The sequence below is a fragment of the Bos mutus genome, chromosome 24 (assembly GCF_027580195.1).
Source record: "Bos mutus isolate GX-2022 chromosome 24, NWIPB_WYAK_1.1, whole genome shotgun sequence".
NCBI classification, from domain to species: Eukaryota; Metazoa; Chordata; class Mammalia; order Artiodactyla; family Bovidae; genus Bos; species Bos mutus.
The window spans coordinates 52,574,030-52,594,330 of record NC_091640.1 but is presented as its reverse complement, the minus strand read 5'-3'; the positions used below and the strand labels follow the sequence as shown (position 1 = coordinate 52,594,330).

General features: G+C 40.7%; 1 protein-coding gene across 1 annotated transcript in view; it reads right to left on the bottom strand.

The window, feature by feature from the left end:
• DCC (DCC netrin 1 receptor) overlaps window positions 1-20,301 on the bottom strand; it is an 877,980-nt gene that overhangs the window by 534,769 nt on the left and 322,910 nt on the right. Inside the window, exons 6-7 of the mRNA XM_070361809.1 lie at window positions 14,516-14,670; window positions 11,817-11,937 (exon numbers count right to left, since the gene is read on the bottom strand). Of these exons, the coding sequence (XP_070217910.1) occupies window positions 11,817-11,937; window positions 14,516-14,670 (276 nt within the window). The remainder of the gene's footprint in view (window positions 1-11,816; window positions 11,938-14,515; window positions 14,671-20,301) is intronic.

The window sequence follows — 20,301 nt, the reverse complement described above, 5'->3', positions numbered from 1 at the left end:
TGAGTTGGTGATGCCATCCAACCATCTCATCTTCTGTTGTCCCCTTCTCCTCCTGCTTTCAATCTTTCCCAGAATCAGGGTGTTTTCAAATGAGTCAGCTCTTCACATCAGGTGGCCAAAGTACTGGAGCTTCAGCTTCAGCATCAGTTCTTCTTATGAACATTGAGGATTGATTTCTTTTAGGATGAACTGGTTGGATCTCCTTGCAGTCCAGGGGATTCTCAAGAGTCTTCTCCAACACCACAGTTCAAAAGCATCAATTCTTCTGCACTCAGTTTTCCTTATAGTCCAACTCTCACATCCATACATGACTACTGGAAAAACTATAGCTTTGACTATAAGGACTTTTGTTGGCAATGTAATGTCTCTGTTTTTTAAAATGCTGTCTAGGTTTGTGATAGCTTTTCTTCCAAGGAGCAAGCATCTTTTAATTTCATGGCTGCAGTCACCATCTGCAGTGATTTTGGAGCCCAAGAAAATAAAGTTTGTCACTGTTTCCATTGTTTCCCCCATCTATTTGCCATGAAGTGATGGGACTGGATGACACAATCTTCATTTTTCTAATGCTGAGTTTTAATCCAGCTTTTCCACTGGCTTAAAATTCAACAGAACGCTACCTAACAATTAGAACCAAGATCACTAACTCCAAGATAACTGATATTTTATATGTATCTTATCTTTGTTCCTATCATCCTCTCTATCCCATACTGCGTCACCAGCACCAGAAAATAAGCTTACTTCTCCTTTCAGCAACCAAACAGTCTTAATTTAACTATTACTTACCCACACTCCATCATTCTCAGGCTTCCTTCATGGCTCAGCTGGTAAAGAATTTGTCTGCAATGCAGGAGACCTGGGTTCAATCTCTGGGTTGGGAAGATCCCCTGGAGAAGGAAAAGGCTACCCATTCCAGTATTCTGGCCTGGAGAATCCCATGAACTGTATAGTCCATGGATCCCAAAGAGGTGGACATGACTGAGCAACTTTCACTTTCTACCCACACTCCATTTCACTGGAGGATGACTAAAGGGTAACTAACTCATCAGCATCTGCTATGTCAACCAGATCCGAAAGTATTGTGTACCTGTTTGCAAATCTGACTACTGAAGTATCTTATGACTCCTAACACATTGATTCTTGACACTTTTTGGCTGGGCTGTTCAGTGAGTAGTAGACTTGAAGAGCTACAGTCAATCGTCATTTGGAAAGAGGACTTAACTAATGTCTCTCATCAGGTAATAAGTAAAAAAAAGTAAAATAACAACAAGAAACTAAAACCAAAATAACAACAACAACAAAAAAAACATTTCCTTAGCTCTTAGAAGAGATGGCTAGGCAATGCAAGTGATACAAACCAGCTGAAGTATTTTAACCTGAATTTACCACCACTTACATAACACACCTAAGTATTTCTCATGCATATGGAAAGTCTTCTTAAGTGTGCAGATCTTTGTCTGTGGGTGCACAAGAGTATGTGCACTCATGGTTGTGTTAGGTATGCAGAGATGGTTAGCAGTCTGGAAATGTGTGTACAGCATCACAGTGTCAGATATACAAGATTCCTGATTGCATTTCCTCTAGTATAATGACTTTTTTAAAATGGCATTGATCATCTTGATCTTTATCTTGAGGAAACCATGCATATATTCCACATGTTACAGTACACACATTTCAATAGTTTTCCAAAACTTATTTTCTGGAGAGAAAAACAAATCATTAACTCCATTTAATTTAGTAGGTGGTGTTTCCTAAGTCATTAATTGTGAAAGAGGGAATAGCTAAACTCTGTATAAAAGACGAGGCTGAAACCTCATTAGGCTTATGTAAATATCCACCAACCATGGGCGCCCTTTTGAACAGGCCATTGTGTGCGCTTCAGTGAGAAGCAGATTGTTATGGTTGCCCAGAGAATCTCTGAGCCACAAGCATGTGGACAGACCAAAGCTGAACAGCTGGTCAATGCAGGCCCACGATGTGCTTCACAATATATGGTGACCATTTATTGTTGGAACTTCGAGAGAGAGGGCTCTGTTCTTCCGCCATGGTCAGCTTCATTGCTGAGTTTATATTTATAGCTAGCCTCTCCACCATCTGTGCACGCGGCCTACACTGCATCTCTGAGGAATTGGAGGCATGATTTGAAGACCTGATTAAATAGCCAGGAAAAAGCAATCCATCATTTACAAGGAGGGAGTATAAGACAGTCACAATGGTGTTCTGTCACGCTTTCAGATTTTGGTCTTCATTTTCTTTTACTTTCATTCTAATCCAATGCCAGATACAATAAACACCAACCCAGTGTCGCAGCCACTGACAACACTTTACCATCTAGAAGGGAGAAGAATGAACTATCAAGATTCCCTGAGGCTTGCCCTCCTCGGGAGGTAAATGACATTTCTGCCGAGGGGAGCCTTGTCCTTTTGTAGTCTCATAGACCCAAATGAATCAGGACCTGAACAGAACACAAGGGACCATTAACAAAGAGATACCTGTTGAAATCAGAGCTGACTGGTATAAGTGAAGTTCAGTGCCTAGAATTGGTTTATTGAACAAGGTGAACTATTGGAATAGCAAGAAAGAAGAGGAAACAGCTTTATTTTTTTCCCATCCTCCACTTTCAAACACACTCTATCAGATATATTTTCTATCCTAGATAGCAACTTGGGTCAATCCTCAAGTCCTGAAGGCACCTTAAAATATTTTAAAAGCTTTCTTTTCAGATATTAAAAACAGTAACAATAAAGGTAACACATACACATGCAATCAAGTAAGCTCTAAATCAAGACATTAACCTAACATTCCATTTCAAGTTTCTTCCCTCCTCCTAGAGCTGGCCTGAGGCCAAAAATGGGTAAGAGGCAATGGAACTGTCTGTCACTTGTTTTTCATTCTATTGGGTCTGCCTGGCCCCCCACCGCCACCCCCACCCCCAGGACTTAGGGCTTCTCTAGGGTAGAAAGAGAGGATGGACTTCAAGTAAAGAGACAGAGGCTCTTTTTCTCAACCTGTGCTCTTTAGAATCCATAGTCGTAGAAGGCATCCACATGTGTGTTTTGTGGGGGCAGCTATGTGGGTTCTTCTGAGGCCTTTCCACCCGAGGAACCTCCACTCTAGACCCCTTCCTAAAGCAGGCACAGCGGGGTCTGGCTGGCCTTCTGCCCCAGCTCCCAGGTCCACTCCACCCCCAGTATCTTCTGTGGCTGTAGCCTCTGCAGCCAGAACCTCGTGGGCAGGCTTATTCAGCTGTCTTCAGCCCTGCTTTTTCTTCACAAGTACAGCTCACACCCTTGTTCTTCCCCAAAGTGGAAACAGAGCTCAACACAGCTGACTTTCCCTTTCTCCTGTGGGCTGCGGGTGAGGGAAAGCTACAGGGCTCAAAACGGCCTGGAGCGAAAACTCCCTTCCGGGCCTTTCCCACCTTTCTGTACAGAATAAAGAATTTTCTCCCCCAAAGAACGGAATGGACATGAACATTGATTATGTTCAGCTCCCAGCTGGCCCCAGTCTCCGGCCAGTCTCAGGAATTCCTTGCCCCTGTTGTTAGAAGCTAACTAATCAAAAATAATCTTGAGGAAAAACAGACCCCTTCAAAACAATGTATTTCTGCATATATGTTTTCTATATATACCTACCCTCTTCTTGACTTAGCACAGCAGCTCATTGGTCTGACTGCTGCCCCTTTTCGCCTCATTAAAGGTGATCTGTTCCTATAGAGTATCGGTCTCGTTCTTTCTCCAAACCTTGCCTTCTCTAGTTCCCTTACCTTAGAGTGGGCACCTCCAGACAACTTTTAATCAAGATAAGATGTCTGTTTTCCAGTTGTGCAAGCAGTTTCCAGTAAAACATATACACGCACACAAATCACAAATGCACTCTGTTCGAGGAGTTTTCTCGGTGTCTCCATAACTTGACTTGTAGGGGAAAGAAAATGCCATGACAATGCCTGTGTGTTTAGTCACTCAGTCGTGTCTGACTCTTTGCGACCCAATGGACTGTAGCCTGCCAGGCTCCTCTGTCCATGGGGAGTCTCTAGGCAAGAATACTGGAGTGGGTTGCCATACCCTCCTCCAGGGGATCTTCCCAACCCAGGGATGGAACCCAGGTTTCCCACAATGCAGGTGGATTCTTTGCTGTTTGAGCCACCAGGGAAGCCCTGACAATGTGTTGACAAATTTCAACACATCAAAGAATCTTCCACACTGAATGGCTTACAGGGGATGATGACCAGACTTGGCCAGTGCCAACAAGTCCTAGGAGAGTATACCGCATATATCTCTTTAGAAATATGACTGTTTATCTCATATTTTCCTCAGCTTTATGGCCTTAGATGAAAATCAATGTTCACCAGAATTCTCTTGTTCTGTGGCTTATGCAGCAACCAGTATTAGTGTAAATGTTGCCATATTGTTGTTAATGAGACAGCACAGGGCTTGTGAACCATGGCTCACATTAGAGACTGATTTTAGAGGTTCCTTTTCTCTACCTCATCCATTAACGTTTCAGCAGAAGAGAATGCACTTAGTCACACCAACGAAGTTACATTCACACATAGGGCACATTCAATAAAAGGGGAATGCGCAGTCCATCAGAGAAACTGGTGATCTTGAACAAGAGTTAATTGTCCCTTTAAATTACAAGGTAGTTCCTTTCATTCTTTTACTCATCTGAGACTGTGGTTCTACGGCTGCTTCTTTGTTTTAATGAAGAAAACAGAGAAAGTCATTGTTGTGAACATTATGATGACAATTTGAGAGTCTTTGGATAATTGGTTAGATGCACCAAACATCAGGCCTTGATAGGTTACAAAGATAGAAGTCAAAGAAAGACGATGTCTCATGTATTTCTGTAGCTGTACAGAAATTACTACTTTCTAAGGAGTACGTCCAGAGAAGGCAATGGCACCCAGTCCAGTACTCTCCCCTGGAAAATCCCATGGATGGAGGAGCCTCGTGGGCTACAGTCCATGGGATCGCTAAGAGTCGGACACAACTGAGCAACTTCATTTTCACTTTTCACTTTCATGCACTGGAGAAGGAAATGGCAACCCACTCCAGTATTCTTGCCTGGAGAATCCCAGGGATGGGGGAGCCTGGTGGGCTGCTGTCTATGGGGTTGCACAGAGTCGGACACGACTGAAGCGACTTAGCAGCAGCAGCAGCAAGGAGTACATCAAGGCTGCATATTGTCACCCTGCTTATTTAGCTTATATGTAGAGTACATTATGAGAAACGCTGGGCTGGAAGAAGCACAAGCTGGAATCAAGATTTCCCAGAGAAATATCAATCACCTCAGATATGCAGATAACACCACCCTTATGGCAGAAAGTGAAGAGGAACTCAAAAGCCTCTTGATAAAAGTGAAAGAAGAGAGTGAAAAAGTTGGCTTAAAGCTCAACATTCAGAAAACAAAGATCATGGCATCTGGTCCCATCACTTCATGGGAAATAGATGGGGAAACAGTGGAAACAGTGTCAGACTTTATTCTTTTTGGCTCCAAAATCACTGCAGATGGTGACTGAAGCCATGAAATTAAAAGACGCTTACTCCTTGGAAGGAAAGTTATGACCAACCTAGATGGCATATTCAAAAGCAGAGACATTACTTTGCCAACAAAGGTCCATCTAGTCAAGGCTATGCTTTTTCCTGTGGTCATGTGTGGATGTAAGAGATGGACTGTGAAGAAAGCTGAGCACCAAAGAAATGATGCTTTTGAACTGTGGTGTTGGAGAAGACTCTTGAGAGTCCCTTGGACTGCAAGGAGATCCAACCAGTCCATTCTAAAGGAAGTCAGTCCTGGGTGTTCTTTGGAAGGAATGATGCTAAAACTTAAACTCCAGTACTTTGGCTACCTCATGCGAAGAGTTGACTCATTGGAAAAGACTCTGATGCTGGGAGGGATTGGGGGCAGGAGGAGAAGGAGACAACAGAGGATGAGATGGCTGGATGGCATCACCAACTTGATGGACGTGAGTTTGAGTGAACTCCGGGAGCTGGTGATGGCTAGGGAGGCCTGGCGTGCTGCAATTCATGGGGTCGCAAAGAGTTGGACACGACTGAGTGACTGAACTGAACTGAACTGAATAAACTTACTGCAGGAAAAGAGGACAAGATTGAGTTAAGAAGAAGGAAACTTCTCCAAAAAGTTAAATAATCAATAGATGGCATGAACTTTTCATAAGGAGGTATTAATATTTTAAAGTATTTGGATCTATATAATAATTGTTCAATACCTCATCAAAAAAAGGAAATAGTGGAAAGAGAGCAGTAATGCTTTTGACCTTCCGTAGTATTACCACATTTCAGGGCAGCTGATCAGTTAGCTTTTTGTGTGTTTGTTTTATGTGGTTCTGCTTTCTTCCTGGTAGAAATTGTACTGACAATGTGATGACATGTTAATTGCTCAGTCATGTCCAACTCTTTGCGACCCCATGGACAAGGGCTCACCACACTCCTCTGTACATAGGATTTTCCAGGCAAGAATACTGCAGTGCATTGCCACTTCCATTTGCAGGAGATCTTCCTGACCCAGGGATCGAACCCAGGTCTCCTGCATAGAAAGCAGACTTTTTACTGTGTGAGCCACCAGGGAAGCTCAGAAATTGTACCATTATGGGGATATTCCATGATATGTATATTATAGATTTATGCTAGTTTGAACAAACCACCATATTAAACCTCTAAAAGATTACAGAACAAAAAAATAAAAATAATAAATTATAGATAAAAGGACAACTCATCAAAACCTGTTTTTTTTTCTTTTAAAGGAAAATGTTTTACTTTCAAGTGATTACTTCTCCTATTTTTCTTCAAAGTTCCACTGATTTAAGACTATAAATAAGCATGTGTGTATACACATATATGACTCACTGTATGTGGAGACCAAGATGAAGGATCGTGGGATCTTGCAAACAACAGCTTCATGAGTGTGGCAGGGGAGATGGCAGAGCAGGACTGTAATCCTCTTCTCCTGTGAGAACTCTGAAATTATAACTTGCTGCTGAACAACTATTGACGGAGAAGAATGTTCAGTTCAGTTGCTCAGTCATGTCCAATTCTTTGCAACCCCATGGACTGCAGCACACCAGGCTTCCCTGTCCATCACCAACTCCTGGAGTTTACTCAAACTCATGCCCACTGAGTCGGTGATGCCATCCAGTTATCTCATCCTTGGCCATCCCCTTCTCTTCCTGCCTTCAATCTTTCCCAGCATCAGGGTCTTTTCCAATGAGTCAGTTCTTCACATTAGATGGCCAAAGTATTGGAGCTTCAGTTTCAGCATCAGTCCTTCCAATGAACATTCAGGACTGATTTCCTTTAGGATGGACTGGTTGGATCTCCTTGCAGTCCAATAGACTCTCAAAAGTTTTCTTCCACACCACAGTTCAAAAGCATCAATTCTTCAGTGCTCAACTTTCTTTACAGCCCAACACTCACATCCATACTTGACTACTGAAAAAACCATAGCTTTGACTAGACATATCTTTGTTGGCAAAGTGATGTCTCTGCTTTTTAATATGCTATCTAGGTTGGTCATAACTTTTCTTCCAAGAAGCAAGTGTCTTTTAATTTCATGGCTGCAGTCACCATCTGCAGTGATTTTGGAACTCAAAAAAATAAATAAATAAATAAATAAAGTCTCTCACTGTTTCCATTGTTTCCCCATCTATTTGCCATGAAGTGATGGGACCAGATGTCATGATCTTAGTTTTATGAATATTGAGTTTTAAGCCACCCTTTTCACTCTCCTCTTTCACTTTCATGAAGAGGCTCTTTATTTTTTCCTCGCTTTCTGCCATAAGTATGGTGTAATCTGCATATCTGAGGTTATTGATGCTTTTCCCAGCAATCTGATTCCAGCTTGTGCTTCATCCAGTCTCACATTTCTCATGATCTACTCTGCATAGAAGTTAAATAAACAGGGTGACAATATATAGCCTTGACATACTCCTTTCCCAATTTAGAACCAGTTTGTTGTTTCATGTCCAGATCTAACTGTTTCTTCATGACCTGCATACAGATTTCTCAGGAGGCAGGTCAGGTGGTCAGATATTCCCATCTCTTTAAGAAATTTCCACAGTTTGTTGTGATCCTCACAGTCAAAGGCTTTGGCATAGTCAATAAAGTAGAAGTAGATGTTTTTCTGGAATTCTCTTGCTTTTTCAATGAGCCAATGGATGTTAGCAATTTGATCTCTGGTTCCTCTGCCTTTTCTAAATCTTGTTTGAACATCTGGAAGTTCACGGTTCATGTATTGCTGAAGTCTGGCTTGGAGAACTTTGAGGATTACTTTGCTAGCGTGTGAGATGAGTGCAACTGTGCGGTAGTTTGAGCACCTTTGGCATTGCCTTTCTTTGGGATTGGAATGAAACTGACCTTTTCCAGTCCTGTGGCCATTGCTGAATTTTCCCACTTTGCTGGCATAGGAGAATGTTGAATCTTACCAAAAAAAAAAAAGGTACCCCACATCCAAGAGCAAAGGAGAAGGCCCAGGAAGATGGTAGGAGTGACAAAATCACATTTAGAATCAAACCCCATTCCTGCTATAGACACCTGGAGGGCTCAAACAAACCTTGTGTGCACCAGGACCCAGAGACCCCACAGAAACTGAGCCCGAGCTGTGTTTGGGTGTCTCCTGTGGAGATACAGCTCAGCAGTGGCCTGCCGCAGGGGCAAGGGCTCTGGGTACAGCAGACCTTGGTCTGCTCTAAGAGGGCATAAGCCCACTTAGAGGAGGTCGCCAGTAAGCCACCACAGAACTGCCAGAACTTACACAGGACTGGGGAAACAGACTCTTGGAGGGCACAAAGAGAACCCTGTGGGCACCAGGACCCAGGAGAAAGGAGCAGTGACCCCAAAAGAGACTGACCTAGATTTCCCGTGAGTGTCCAGGAGTCTCCAGCAGAGGCATGAGCCGGTGGTGGCCTGCTTCAGGGTTGGGGGCACTGAGTGTAGCAGTGGGTGCATGGGACCTTTTGAAGGAGGTCGCCATTATCTTCATCAACCTCCACCATAATTTGGACTCCGGTCAAACAACAGGGAGGGAACATAGCCCTACCCATCAACAGAAAATTGGATTAAAGATTAACTGAGCATGGCCCCACCCATCAGAACAAGACCCAGTTTGCCCGAAGTCAGTCTCTCCATCAGGAAGCTTCCATAAGCCTCTTATCTTTATCCATCAGAGGGCAGACAGAATGAAAATCACAATCAAAGAAAACTAACCAAACTATCACATGGACCACAGCCTTGTCTAATGCAATGAAACTGTGAGCCATGCTGTGTAGGGCCACCCAAGATAGACAGTTTATGGTGGAGACTTCTGACAAAATGTGGTCCATTGGAGAAGGGAATGGCAAACCACTTCAGTATTCTTGCCTTGAGAACTCAATGAACAGTCTGAAAAGTCAAAAAGACAAGACACTGAAAGATGAATTCCCCAGGTTGGTAGGTGCCCAATATGCTACTGGATATCAGTGGAGAAATAACTCCAGAAAGAAAGAAGAGACAGAGTCAAAGCAAAAACAATGCCCAGTTGTGGATGCAAATGGGGATGGAAGTAAAGTCCAATGCTGTAAAGAACAATATTGCATAGGAACCTGGAATTTAGGTCCATGAATCAATACAAATTGTAAGTGCTCAAATAGGAGATGGAAAGAGTGAACATCAATGTTTTCGGAATCAGTGAACTAAAACGGACTGGAAAGGGTGATTTTAACTCAGATGACCATTATATCTACTACTGTGGGCAAGAATCCCTTAGAAGAAATGGGAAGCCATTATGGTCAACAGAAGAGTCTGAAATGCAGTACTTGGATGCAATCTCAAAAACGACAGAATGATCTCCGTTCGTTTCCAAGGCAAACCATTCAATATCACAGTAATCCTAGTCTATGCCCCAACCAGTAACGCTGAAGAAGCTGAAGTTGAACGGTTCTATGAAGACTTATAAGACCTTCTAGAACTAATATCCAAAGAAGATGTCCTTTTCATTATAGGGGACTGGAATGCAAAAGTAGGAAGTCAGGAAATACCTGGAGTAACAGGTAAATTTGGCCTTGGAGTTTAGAATGAAGCAGGGCAAAGGCTAATAGTTTTGCCAAATGAATGCACTAGTCATAACAAACACCTTTTCCAACAACACAAGAGAAGACTCTATACATGGATATCACCAGACGGTTAACACCAAAATCAGACTGATTATGTTCTTTGCAGCCAAAGATGGAGAAGCTCTATACAGTCAGCAAAAACAAGGCCAGGAGCTGACTGTGGCTCAGATCATGAACTCCTTATTGCCAAATTCAGATTTAAATTGAAGAAAGTAGGGAAAACCACTAGACCATTCAAGTAAGACCTAAATCAAATCCCTTAACATTAAACAGTGGAAGTGACAAATAGATTCAAGGGTTAGATCTGATAGACAGAGTGCCTGAAGAACTATGGACCGAGGTTCATGACATTGTACAGGAGGCAGTGATCAAGACCCTCCCCAAGAAAAAGAAATGCAAAAAGGCAAAATGGTTGTCTGAGGAGGCCTTAAAAATAGCTGAGAATAGAAGAGAAGCTAAAGGCAAAGGACAAAAGGAAAAATATAAGCATCTGAATGTAGAGTTCCAAAGAATAGCAAGGAGAGATAAGAAAGCCTTCCTTGGTGATCAGTGCAAAGAAATAGAGGAAAATAATAGAATGGGAAAGACTAGAGATCTCTTCAAGAAAATTAGAGATACCAAGGGAACATTTCATGCAAAGATGAGCACAATAAACAATAGAAATGGTATGGACCTAACAGAAGCAGAAGATTAAGAAGAGGTGGCAAGAATACACAGAAAACTGTACAAAAAAAGATCTTCGTGACCCAGATAATCACGATGGTGTGATCACTCACCTAGATCCAGACATCTGGGATGCAAGGTCAAGTGGGCCTTAGGAAGCATCAGTACAAACAGCTAGTGGAGGTGATGGAATTCCAGTTGAGCTATTTCAAATCCTAAAAGATGATGCTGTGTAAGTGCTGCACTCAATATTCCAGCAAATTTGGAAAACTCAGCAGTGGTCACAAGACTGGAAAAGGTCTGTAAAGGACTATAAAGATAGCTGAGTGGCAAAGAATTGATGCTTTTGAACGGTGGTGTTAGAGAAGACTCTTGAGAGTCTCTTGGACAGCAAGGAGATGAAACCAGTCCATCCTAAAGGAAATCAGTCCTGAATATTCATTGGAAGGACTGGTGCTGAAGCTGAAACTCCAGTACTTTGGCACCTGATGTGAAGAACTGACTCATATGAAAACACCCTGATGCTGGGAAAGATTGAAGGCAGGAGGAGAAGGGGATGATAGGATGAGATAGTTGGATGGCACCATCAATTCGATGGACGTTGAGTTTAAGTAAGCTCCGGGAGTTGGTGATGGACAGGGAGGCCTGGCGTGCTGTGATTCATGGGTTTGCAAAGAGTCGGACACGACTGAGTGACTGATCTGATCTGATCTGTTATATATAGAGATTTTATATTTTTATGAAACACTGAAAGAAAGGCAAGCTGCAAAATAGAGGAGAAAGAAGTGATTTAGTGGTTGTTGTCTTGACAGCCAGAGGTATCTATTGTTCATAATAATCATATCTCACTGGATGGATTTATATATATCAATAGATATAGATATAATTTTCTAGCACAAATATATCATCAATACACATATACACACCTTGATTAAATAATTCTAATTTCCAAGTTACTTTGGGAACAGGGAAAACTATACGGATTTTTACAGATAAACCACACAGAACAGTAACTACAAAAACCAGAGCAAAGTTCGTCTCATCTTACCAGGCTTAGGGACAATGAGCTGTGCACTGGTCTGGGTGTTTCCTGCTTCGTTTTCAGCCACGCACTGATAAAAGCCCTCATCCGACTTCACCACCCCAAGGATCCGCAGGTTGCTTCCTCCCTAGTGCGAATAAAATGCAGGTAAAATATTTGAAAAAGCAAAAATACTTCAAGTGACAAAATGAACACAACCAAATTTTAATCCCACTTCCCAGAAAAGCCAGAACGGAGGCCAAGAGACAGCCTGACAGATCTGTCCTAAGCCACCTGGAAAATGTCACAGAGTCCCAAGCCTTTGCTGAATCCACGTGTAGCAATTTCACCCAGTTCTGTGCTGAAAAATATACTCTCAAGGATGTACATCACCCTCCAATTCTAAATGAGCAGTAATCAGAACATTGCTTTATTATGTATGGAACAGAGGTTAGTATCAAAGAAATCTCATTCTCTTTCCCTTGTGCTGAAGCAAATAGGTTCAGTGGCTGCTGGAGAGAAACAAAAATCAAAAGGAAACAAAAACACTGATTTTTGCAGCTTCTAAAGGACAAGAAATCTAGGTTGGACATTTTCTAGAAGTGTTTTTAACTGAAAAAAAAAAGATGTCAGCAAATCCTTTTAAAATTGTGTGACCTTTTAGGGAATTGGAGGAGGTTATGGGGGATATTTTATACCCGTGTTGTTCTTGTTATATGGCAAAATGTTTCACAAAATGTTTCATCTTCAGTAATCCATAAATTAAATACAGCAACATTAACTCCTGTTTTATATAAATTTGGGGCCACCATAGTTTTCAAGGATGGATGATAAAATGAACTGAAATAGCATCTCATTACCCTAACTCAGTTTATCTCCGATAATGTAAAAATTAGTTCAGTAAGTGAGATGTATTAAATCACTTCCCCTGAAGTCATTAAGAGATAAATATTACCATAGGGGAATTCTTAATTGTTTTTAGTGTCTTGTAGTCAATTCTTGGCTAATGTAAAATTCTTAGATAAAGCTGACTAACTTCTAATTAACAATTCTCATATAAGTTACTATTGGGACTAAATGTTAACTCGTGTGACAGACAATGGCTCTCAGATATCTGGAGCTATTGGGGAAATATTTTTTAAGCACAATTTAGTGTGAAAAGGGCTTATAGTGCACATTTCCTTTTTACCTTAAGAAACATTTCAATAGGTTGGGTATAATGGGTCATGCTGGGGAAAAGATTATTCAAACTGTAGAGAAAAATAAATGTTGCCTTTTATCATGTGTCCTTAAGGGCACTCAACAATTTCCTCTCTGTGCGAGTGGCAGACATTTCAGGCGTATACAACACGTTTCATGTTGCCCTCTGGCAGGTCATTTTTAATTCACTGATAGAGAAAATAGCATAGCATATACAGGAACTAATGGACTGATGTGGCATTCAAAAGTTAAATTTATTTTCCTTTCTTACTCTATTCCTAACCAATTAAATGCAACTAAAAATGAAAAATAGTAAGTGATGATAAGCCTAATAAAGATATTCTTTACAGATGTATTCCTTAAGAGCCCTTATAATGTGACAAAATGCATGGATCAGGAGATGATGAAAGCTTCTGAAAGTCAGCTGATCACAGAACAGTGACCGACCTGCTAGAGGCCTTATGAAGCCATGGAAAGAGTTTGTGCCTGAATTCCGTGTGGGCACTCACACTAGAATTGCCTTCTGCTGGGAGACTTGGCCTAGAGGACACTCTTCTTTATCAGGGTTACATCTGCATCTCCAACATAAGAGAAATGGACCAAAACCCTCCATCTTTCGCTGCAAAGTTCCTTGATATTTAAAAAGTGCTCTTCATATCTCTTACTCATATACCTGACTTCAGATACTCTGATGCTGACCTCAACCAAAAGGAGAGTTTCCAAAGAGTATTTTCAAATGAGAAAAGCTTTCTGCTGCCAGCAGCAAGCACAATAATAATAATAATGAGAGGCTTGGGTCATTCACTGTGTACCAGGACCACAAACAGCTCTGTGAATATAATGCAATTATCCCTATTATCTCCACCCAGGACAGGAACAGAGTACACTAAACCATATAGGAACTATAAGAAGCATTGTTCTTGGCTTTAACTCAATGCTCTTAAATGACAAAGCATGTAAACTCTGGGTCTTGATATCTTCTCCACCACTGTCACGGCACCAATATTGTCTCAGCACCAATATTACTGCCCTCTTGCACCGCTCATAAAGGACCAGCTGGTCCTATTTGGAAGAGCAGCAAAGGAGCAAAGAGTGGCCATCTGTATTATCGAAGCGAGGCTGCCATATTCATAAGTGGCACATTCTATTAAAGCTTTATTATTATGGGCAAAAGTCAAAGAACTAAGAGATTCTTGGCTTCATACAGTCTAGTACTAGGTTCAAAACTTTTTTCTTCCAAGAATCACCAGTGAAAACATTTAGAAATTATTGGTATTAAGCCTTCTATTTTCTCATTGTTGGTTTAAAATCTTCTCTGTAAAACAAGGGGATGGGTTGTTTGATTATTCTTATTTTTTTAGCTCAAAAGTTCTAAGTCTAAAAACTCATCTGTTTTATTAGAACAATTTTCTTCACATATCATAAAAATTCCCAATGGGAATCTTGTCCCCAGGAAAGAAAAGCAACTGAAAACAGAATAGACGATGACTGGGATTATAAAGCGAATTTGAAGAAAAGATAATTACCACTATCTGAAAATAATCACTAGGAATGACCACATCTCCATTCTTCATCCAATTCACAGTGGGCACAGGCTTCCCAGAGACTGTGCATTCAAACTCAATATCCATGCTTTCATAGGCATAGAGGTTGGAAGGGTGATTTAAAAACCAGGGCGGAACTGTAAAGACAGAAAAAAAAATAAAAAGTGAGTGGGTGGGGATGTGAACTTGCATGCTCTATTTTCTCCGAGTTACAGACAAATACTGAAAATGCTTACAACTTTAATTCCCTAAGCCCTTAGTTTACTTTATAGGAACTACTGTAGGACATAATCAGAAGGCGATGGCACCCCACTCCAGTACTCTTGCCTGGAAAATCCCATGGACGGAGGAGCCTGGTGGGCTGCAGTCCATGGGGTCGCGAAGAGTCAGACACAACTGAGTGACTTCCCTTCACTTTTCACTTTCATGCATTGGAGAAGGAAATGGCAACCCACTCCAATGTTCTTGCCTGGAGAATCCCAGGGATGGGGGAGCCTGGTGGGCTGCCGTCTGTGGGGTCACACAGAGTTGGACATGACTGAAGTGACTTAGCAGCAGCACCAGTAGGACATAATACACACCACCCCCCACCCAGCCCAATGTAGTTAAACAGTTGAGTGAATGGTGGTGTCTTGCCACAAAGAATTAAAAAAAAAAAAAACCTTGAAAAAAAATACAATAAACATTCTGAATAACCAAGTATTTGTATCCAGTTGACCTACATAAAGGACACTGGGAATTCCATACAGCTATGGAAGCTATGCTGATAAAGCAAATAAAGTGGAGATGATATGACTGAGAAAACCCAGAGTATAAGACAAGAAAGCTTAGTGTCTGTAATTCTAGAGTTTCATTAGGATTTAGTTAATGTGATGGACTCTTTCCCACCAGAACTGGCTGTGGTGATAGGGTACTAAAGATGGCCATTATCTTTGCTGTGGACACATTCCTATTGTCCTAGTAATTATCTACTCTAGTGCACTGCTATATGTATTACTATTTTCTCAGCAAGGTACATGATACACTAATTTAATTTAACGTCTTAATTACCATAATACTAGTTATACCGTGATTGAAATGTGCAATTGAAAGGAAATTACAAATATAACACACCTTTGCTAGTGAATCTTGCAGACTTGGTCCCTCAAAACCCTTTCTAGGGTTTAAAAAAGTGATGTGAGATGGATATATTGGGAGATTGGGACTTACACATAAACACTACTATATATAAGTTTCTCTAGCTGTGCTTAGCAGCATAGTCATGTCTGACTCTTGGCAACCCTTTGGACTGTAGCCTGTCAGGCTCCCCTGTCCGTGGGATTTCCCAGGCAAGAATACTGGAGTGGATTGTCATTTCCGTCATTTCCCCTCCAGGGAATCTTCTTGACTCGGGGATTAAACCCACATTGCCTGTGTCTCCTGCACTGCAGGTGGATTCTTTACCCATTGAGCCATCAGAGAAGCCATCACAATACAGAGAAGAGGTAACTATATAAGAATTTAGTAAATAGCACAGAAAACTCTGTTCAATACTCTGTAATGATCTATATGGGAAGAGAATTTAAAAAGTAGTGGATATATGTGTATGTATAACTGACTCACTCTGTTGTACACCAGAAACACAGCATTATAAATCAACTTTATTCAAATAAAAAATAATTTTAAAAAGTTATTTTCATCTTCTTCCACTGGGAATGTGAAACGATGACAAACTTGGGAAGCAGCAGCCTTGATCTCTTTTTCACACTGAAAATAAATATGCATTTTTCATAGATATTTTTAAAGACAGATTTTATTTTTGTCTTTGTTGTTGTTATGCCCAATAGGTAAAAAGTGGTAATTTTTGCTTCTTTGAGTAACCACTATTCCTTGCTCTTTCCAACCACTCTCAGCAAAAGTTTCTCCTAAAGTTGAAGTGAATTTGCAATCTCTGATGGTCATTGTCTTCTACAAAAATCAGAAAATCAGTGGAAAGAACCCAGGACTCAAGTCCTAGTTTTTCTACTGAGTGATCTTGGAAGTCAAATCTCCCACCGCCTCATCCCTCTTTCCCTCCCCTTCCCTGTCTTATTTTCCTGTTTATACCTAAATATTTGGGCCTCTAGTACCAAAAAGCTTTTTAATTCTTTACTCTCTCACAGGGCATGCTGGTTTAGAAGGATGCATTAACATGCCAAAGATATGGGAAAAAAATCTGTCTGAGAGATTTCCTATAGCTAATGTGTCAACATTGTATACAGCACTAAATTTAATTATTTATAATTTATACAATAATATTAGACTTTATTCTTTCACCAACTTCACTGAAAATGAAACATCAGAAATATTCCTTGAATCCCTCTGAGCAGATACATTTATTATCTCTTGGATTCTATTTCCAACTTTATCACAGATTTTGATGAAGTATTTATTTACCAGACAATAGCCAATAATTATTGAGAGCTGACTGTACAATTTATTAGTCTAAGCATTTTGAATTTATTATTTGCACCAGAACTCTTTGAATCAGGCTCTATTTATTCCAATTTTAGAAATGAAGAGACTATGATGTGTAAGCAACTTCTCCAAACCACACAACTTGTAGGTTCTAGAGCCAGACAGACTGAGTCCAGTGCCTAAAGTATTTTGTAATAGTTCTCCCACTGGAAAATTATGATGAAAAATGATTTTGCCACGGGAAAGTTCTGAATTCTCCTGCAATGCAGGGGATGAGGGTTTGATCCCTGGGTTGGGATGATCCCCTGGAGAAGGAAATGGCAAATCATTCTACTATTCTTACCTGGGAAATCCAATGAACAGGGGAGCCTGATGGGCAATAGTCCATGGGGTCACACAACTGAGTATACACACACATGCACACATACATATATATAAATACATAAACACATACATACATACATATACATGAGTGAGAGAGAGATGAAGAGGTTTGGTATTCTCTTCTGTTCCTGCTTTCCTCTTCTATACTCTTAATCCTTTCTATTCCTCTGCTACTCCTCTATCTCTCTGTTTCCTGTGATGAGCAGACTAGGATTGATTCATCCCATTTTAGGTTTGCTTCCAAGAATTTAGGACCTAGGTATTCCTTCCACTGCTCTGAAGTACTAGATTCTCAACACAAATTTAAACTGGGACTAATGAATGAGTATGACTTGTGGATGGTGGTACACATGTTTATTTAGCATTTTTCAGATTATGAACCCCTGGTTGGCTCTACATTTCTCAGCTGATACGATTTCCATGTTTTCCTTCAAAGAGAACTCAAACATTCCCTCTTCCGTGAAAGTTTGCTTCTCATGAAGCCGGCAATGGATTTTCTTGCTTTTCGCAGGGCCCTCTCTCTGTGTTCAATTTTTAAACCACTTATGACTGTTAGATGTCTTTCACCTACATCATTACTTACTAAGCAGACTGTGAAGATGGCTCCTGAAAGCATATGATTTTTCTTTTAATTCCCTTTGAATATTAACATAGTTCTCCTTCCTTTCCATTCTTGGGGAAGAAATAATTCACAACTTTAAACTATTCGGTGGGCAACAATTTCTTAATGACTAATGAAAATGAAGTGCCGTGAATTTTCAAGTTTATCAAATCATTCCATTCACATGGTTTTAGTCCATTTCAGAGAACTGCTTAACATACACATGCAATGCTACAGCAATTTCAGGCAAGATATTGATTTTATTATACTTTACTTCTTTAGACAGAATAAAATTCATGACCAGAAATAAATTACCCACATTTTCATCAGACCTTGGCTTCTCAGGATCTTTTTAAGTATGCAGAATACATATATAGAGAACTTTTGTAACTTAGGAGCTGAGGGAAGAATAAATAGCAACTATAACAGAAAGATGGAACAAACATAATTCAGTTCTCAAAGGCACTATCATAGTTGGAAATGACTAACAGATGAGAGACCTTTCTATACTACAATCATTCAGTTCAGTTCAGTTCAGTCACTCAGTCATGTCTGACTCTTTGAGACCCCATGATTCGCAGCATGCCAGGCCTCCTTGTCCATCACCAACTCCCGGAGTTTACCCAAACTCATGTCCATCGAGTTGGTGATGCCATCCAGCCATCTCATCCTCTGTCATCCCCTTCTTCTCCTGCCCCCAGTCCCTTCCAGCATCAGGGTCTTTTCCAATGAGTCAACCATTCGCATAAAAATTTAGGGTTAGGGTTAGGTGGCCAAAGTATTGGAGTTTCAGATTTAGCATCAGTAGAGATGTACAATTTCACCTTAAATCAGAGTAAACATTTTCTCTGCATTATCTTTTAAGTGAGTTTCTATGCTAAGACTACTCATTTGAATTCTGTAAAATTCATTTGGTCATTTCATCCCCAAACTAAGTTGTCACCAACAACCTGAATGGTATTAAGCATTTTACATCATATAAAGGATGCCTCTGGTTTCTCTGGTGGCTCAGAGGTAAAAGAATCCGCCTGCCAGTGCAGGAGATGCAGGTTTGATCCTTGAGTTGGGAATCGCCCCTGGAATTGAAATGGCAACCCACTCAAGTATTCTTGCCTGGGAAATCCCATGGACTGAGCAGACTGGCGGGCTACAGTCCACGAGTTCGCAAAAGAGCTGGACACGACTTAGTGACTAAACCAACAACAGAAGGCCGCCTCACAAGTATTTTTAGTAACATCCTATATTACTCCCTAATCTCCTTCATTCTGGATTCTAGTCTTTTCACTTTTAGATAAGGTATTTAGCTATTCTTTTCCAATTATTTAGGTACAAAATAAATGTGGGTCAATTCTAAAATACTGCCCTAGGACACACAAGTAATATTTGCTGTGTTACTCTGACATTGAGCAGATTCTCCCCATCATAAAGACTTACAACAGCTCTTGAAAGTGCAAGAATGAAACTTTAAAGGAATGCAAATTGTTTAAATGAACAACAGGCAGTGCACATCACTGGTGAATGATATTCGAATGGTGGGTAAAAAAGACTGGTGAGATTTTTATTAGGGAAACAATAGACATTACCATGATCTTTGAGGGGTAAGTTTTTACCCTGAGAACTCTGGAAAGCTAGCTGATTTCTCTGGAACAGAGCACCTCTCTCCACCACTCCAGGCCTTTTGGAGTTAACATGTTGTAATAATGGACATCAATGCATTCAGTTCAGTTCAGTTGCTCGGTCATGTCTGACTCTTTGCGACCCCATTTACCACAACATGACAGGCTTTCCTGTCCAACACCAACTTCCAGAGCTTGCTCAAACTCATGTCCATTGAGTCAGTGATGCTATCCAACCATCTCATCCTCTGTCATCCCCTTCTCCTCCTGTGCTCAATCTTGTCCAGCATCAGGGTATTTTCCAAGGAGTCAGTTCTTTGCATCAGGTGCCCAAAGTATTGAGTTTCAGCTTCAAGATCAGCTCTTCCAATGAATATTCAGGACTGATTTCCTTTAGGATGACTGGTTTGATCTCCTTGCAGTCCAAGGGACTCTCAAGAGTCTTCTCCAACACCACAGTTCAAAAGCATCAACTCATTAGTCTTCTCTTAAAAGCATCAACCCATTAGTCTTCTCTTAAATAAAAATACCTGAACATCCCAACTATGTGGAAAATCTAAAATACGTTTGCTGCCAAATTGGGTTAACTCTATATCCAAAATAAACAAGTTCTTTCAGGTGAAGTCTTACAAAGACATTAACACATAATTTCACCTGAATGGGGTCACAAAAAGTTGGACATGACTTAGCAGCTAAGCAACAGCAAAGAAGGAGTCATAGTCTGAAATGTA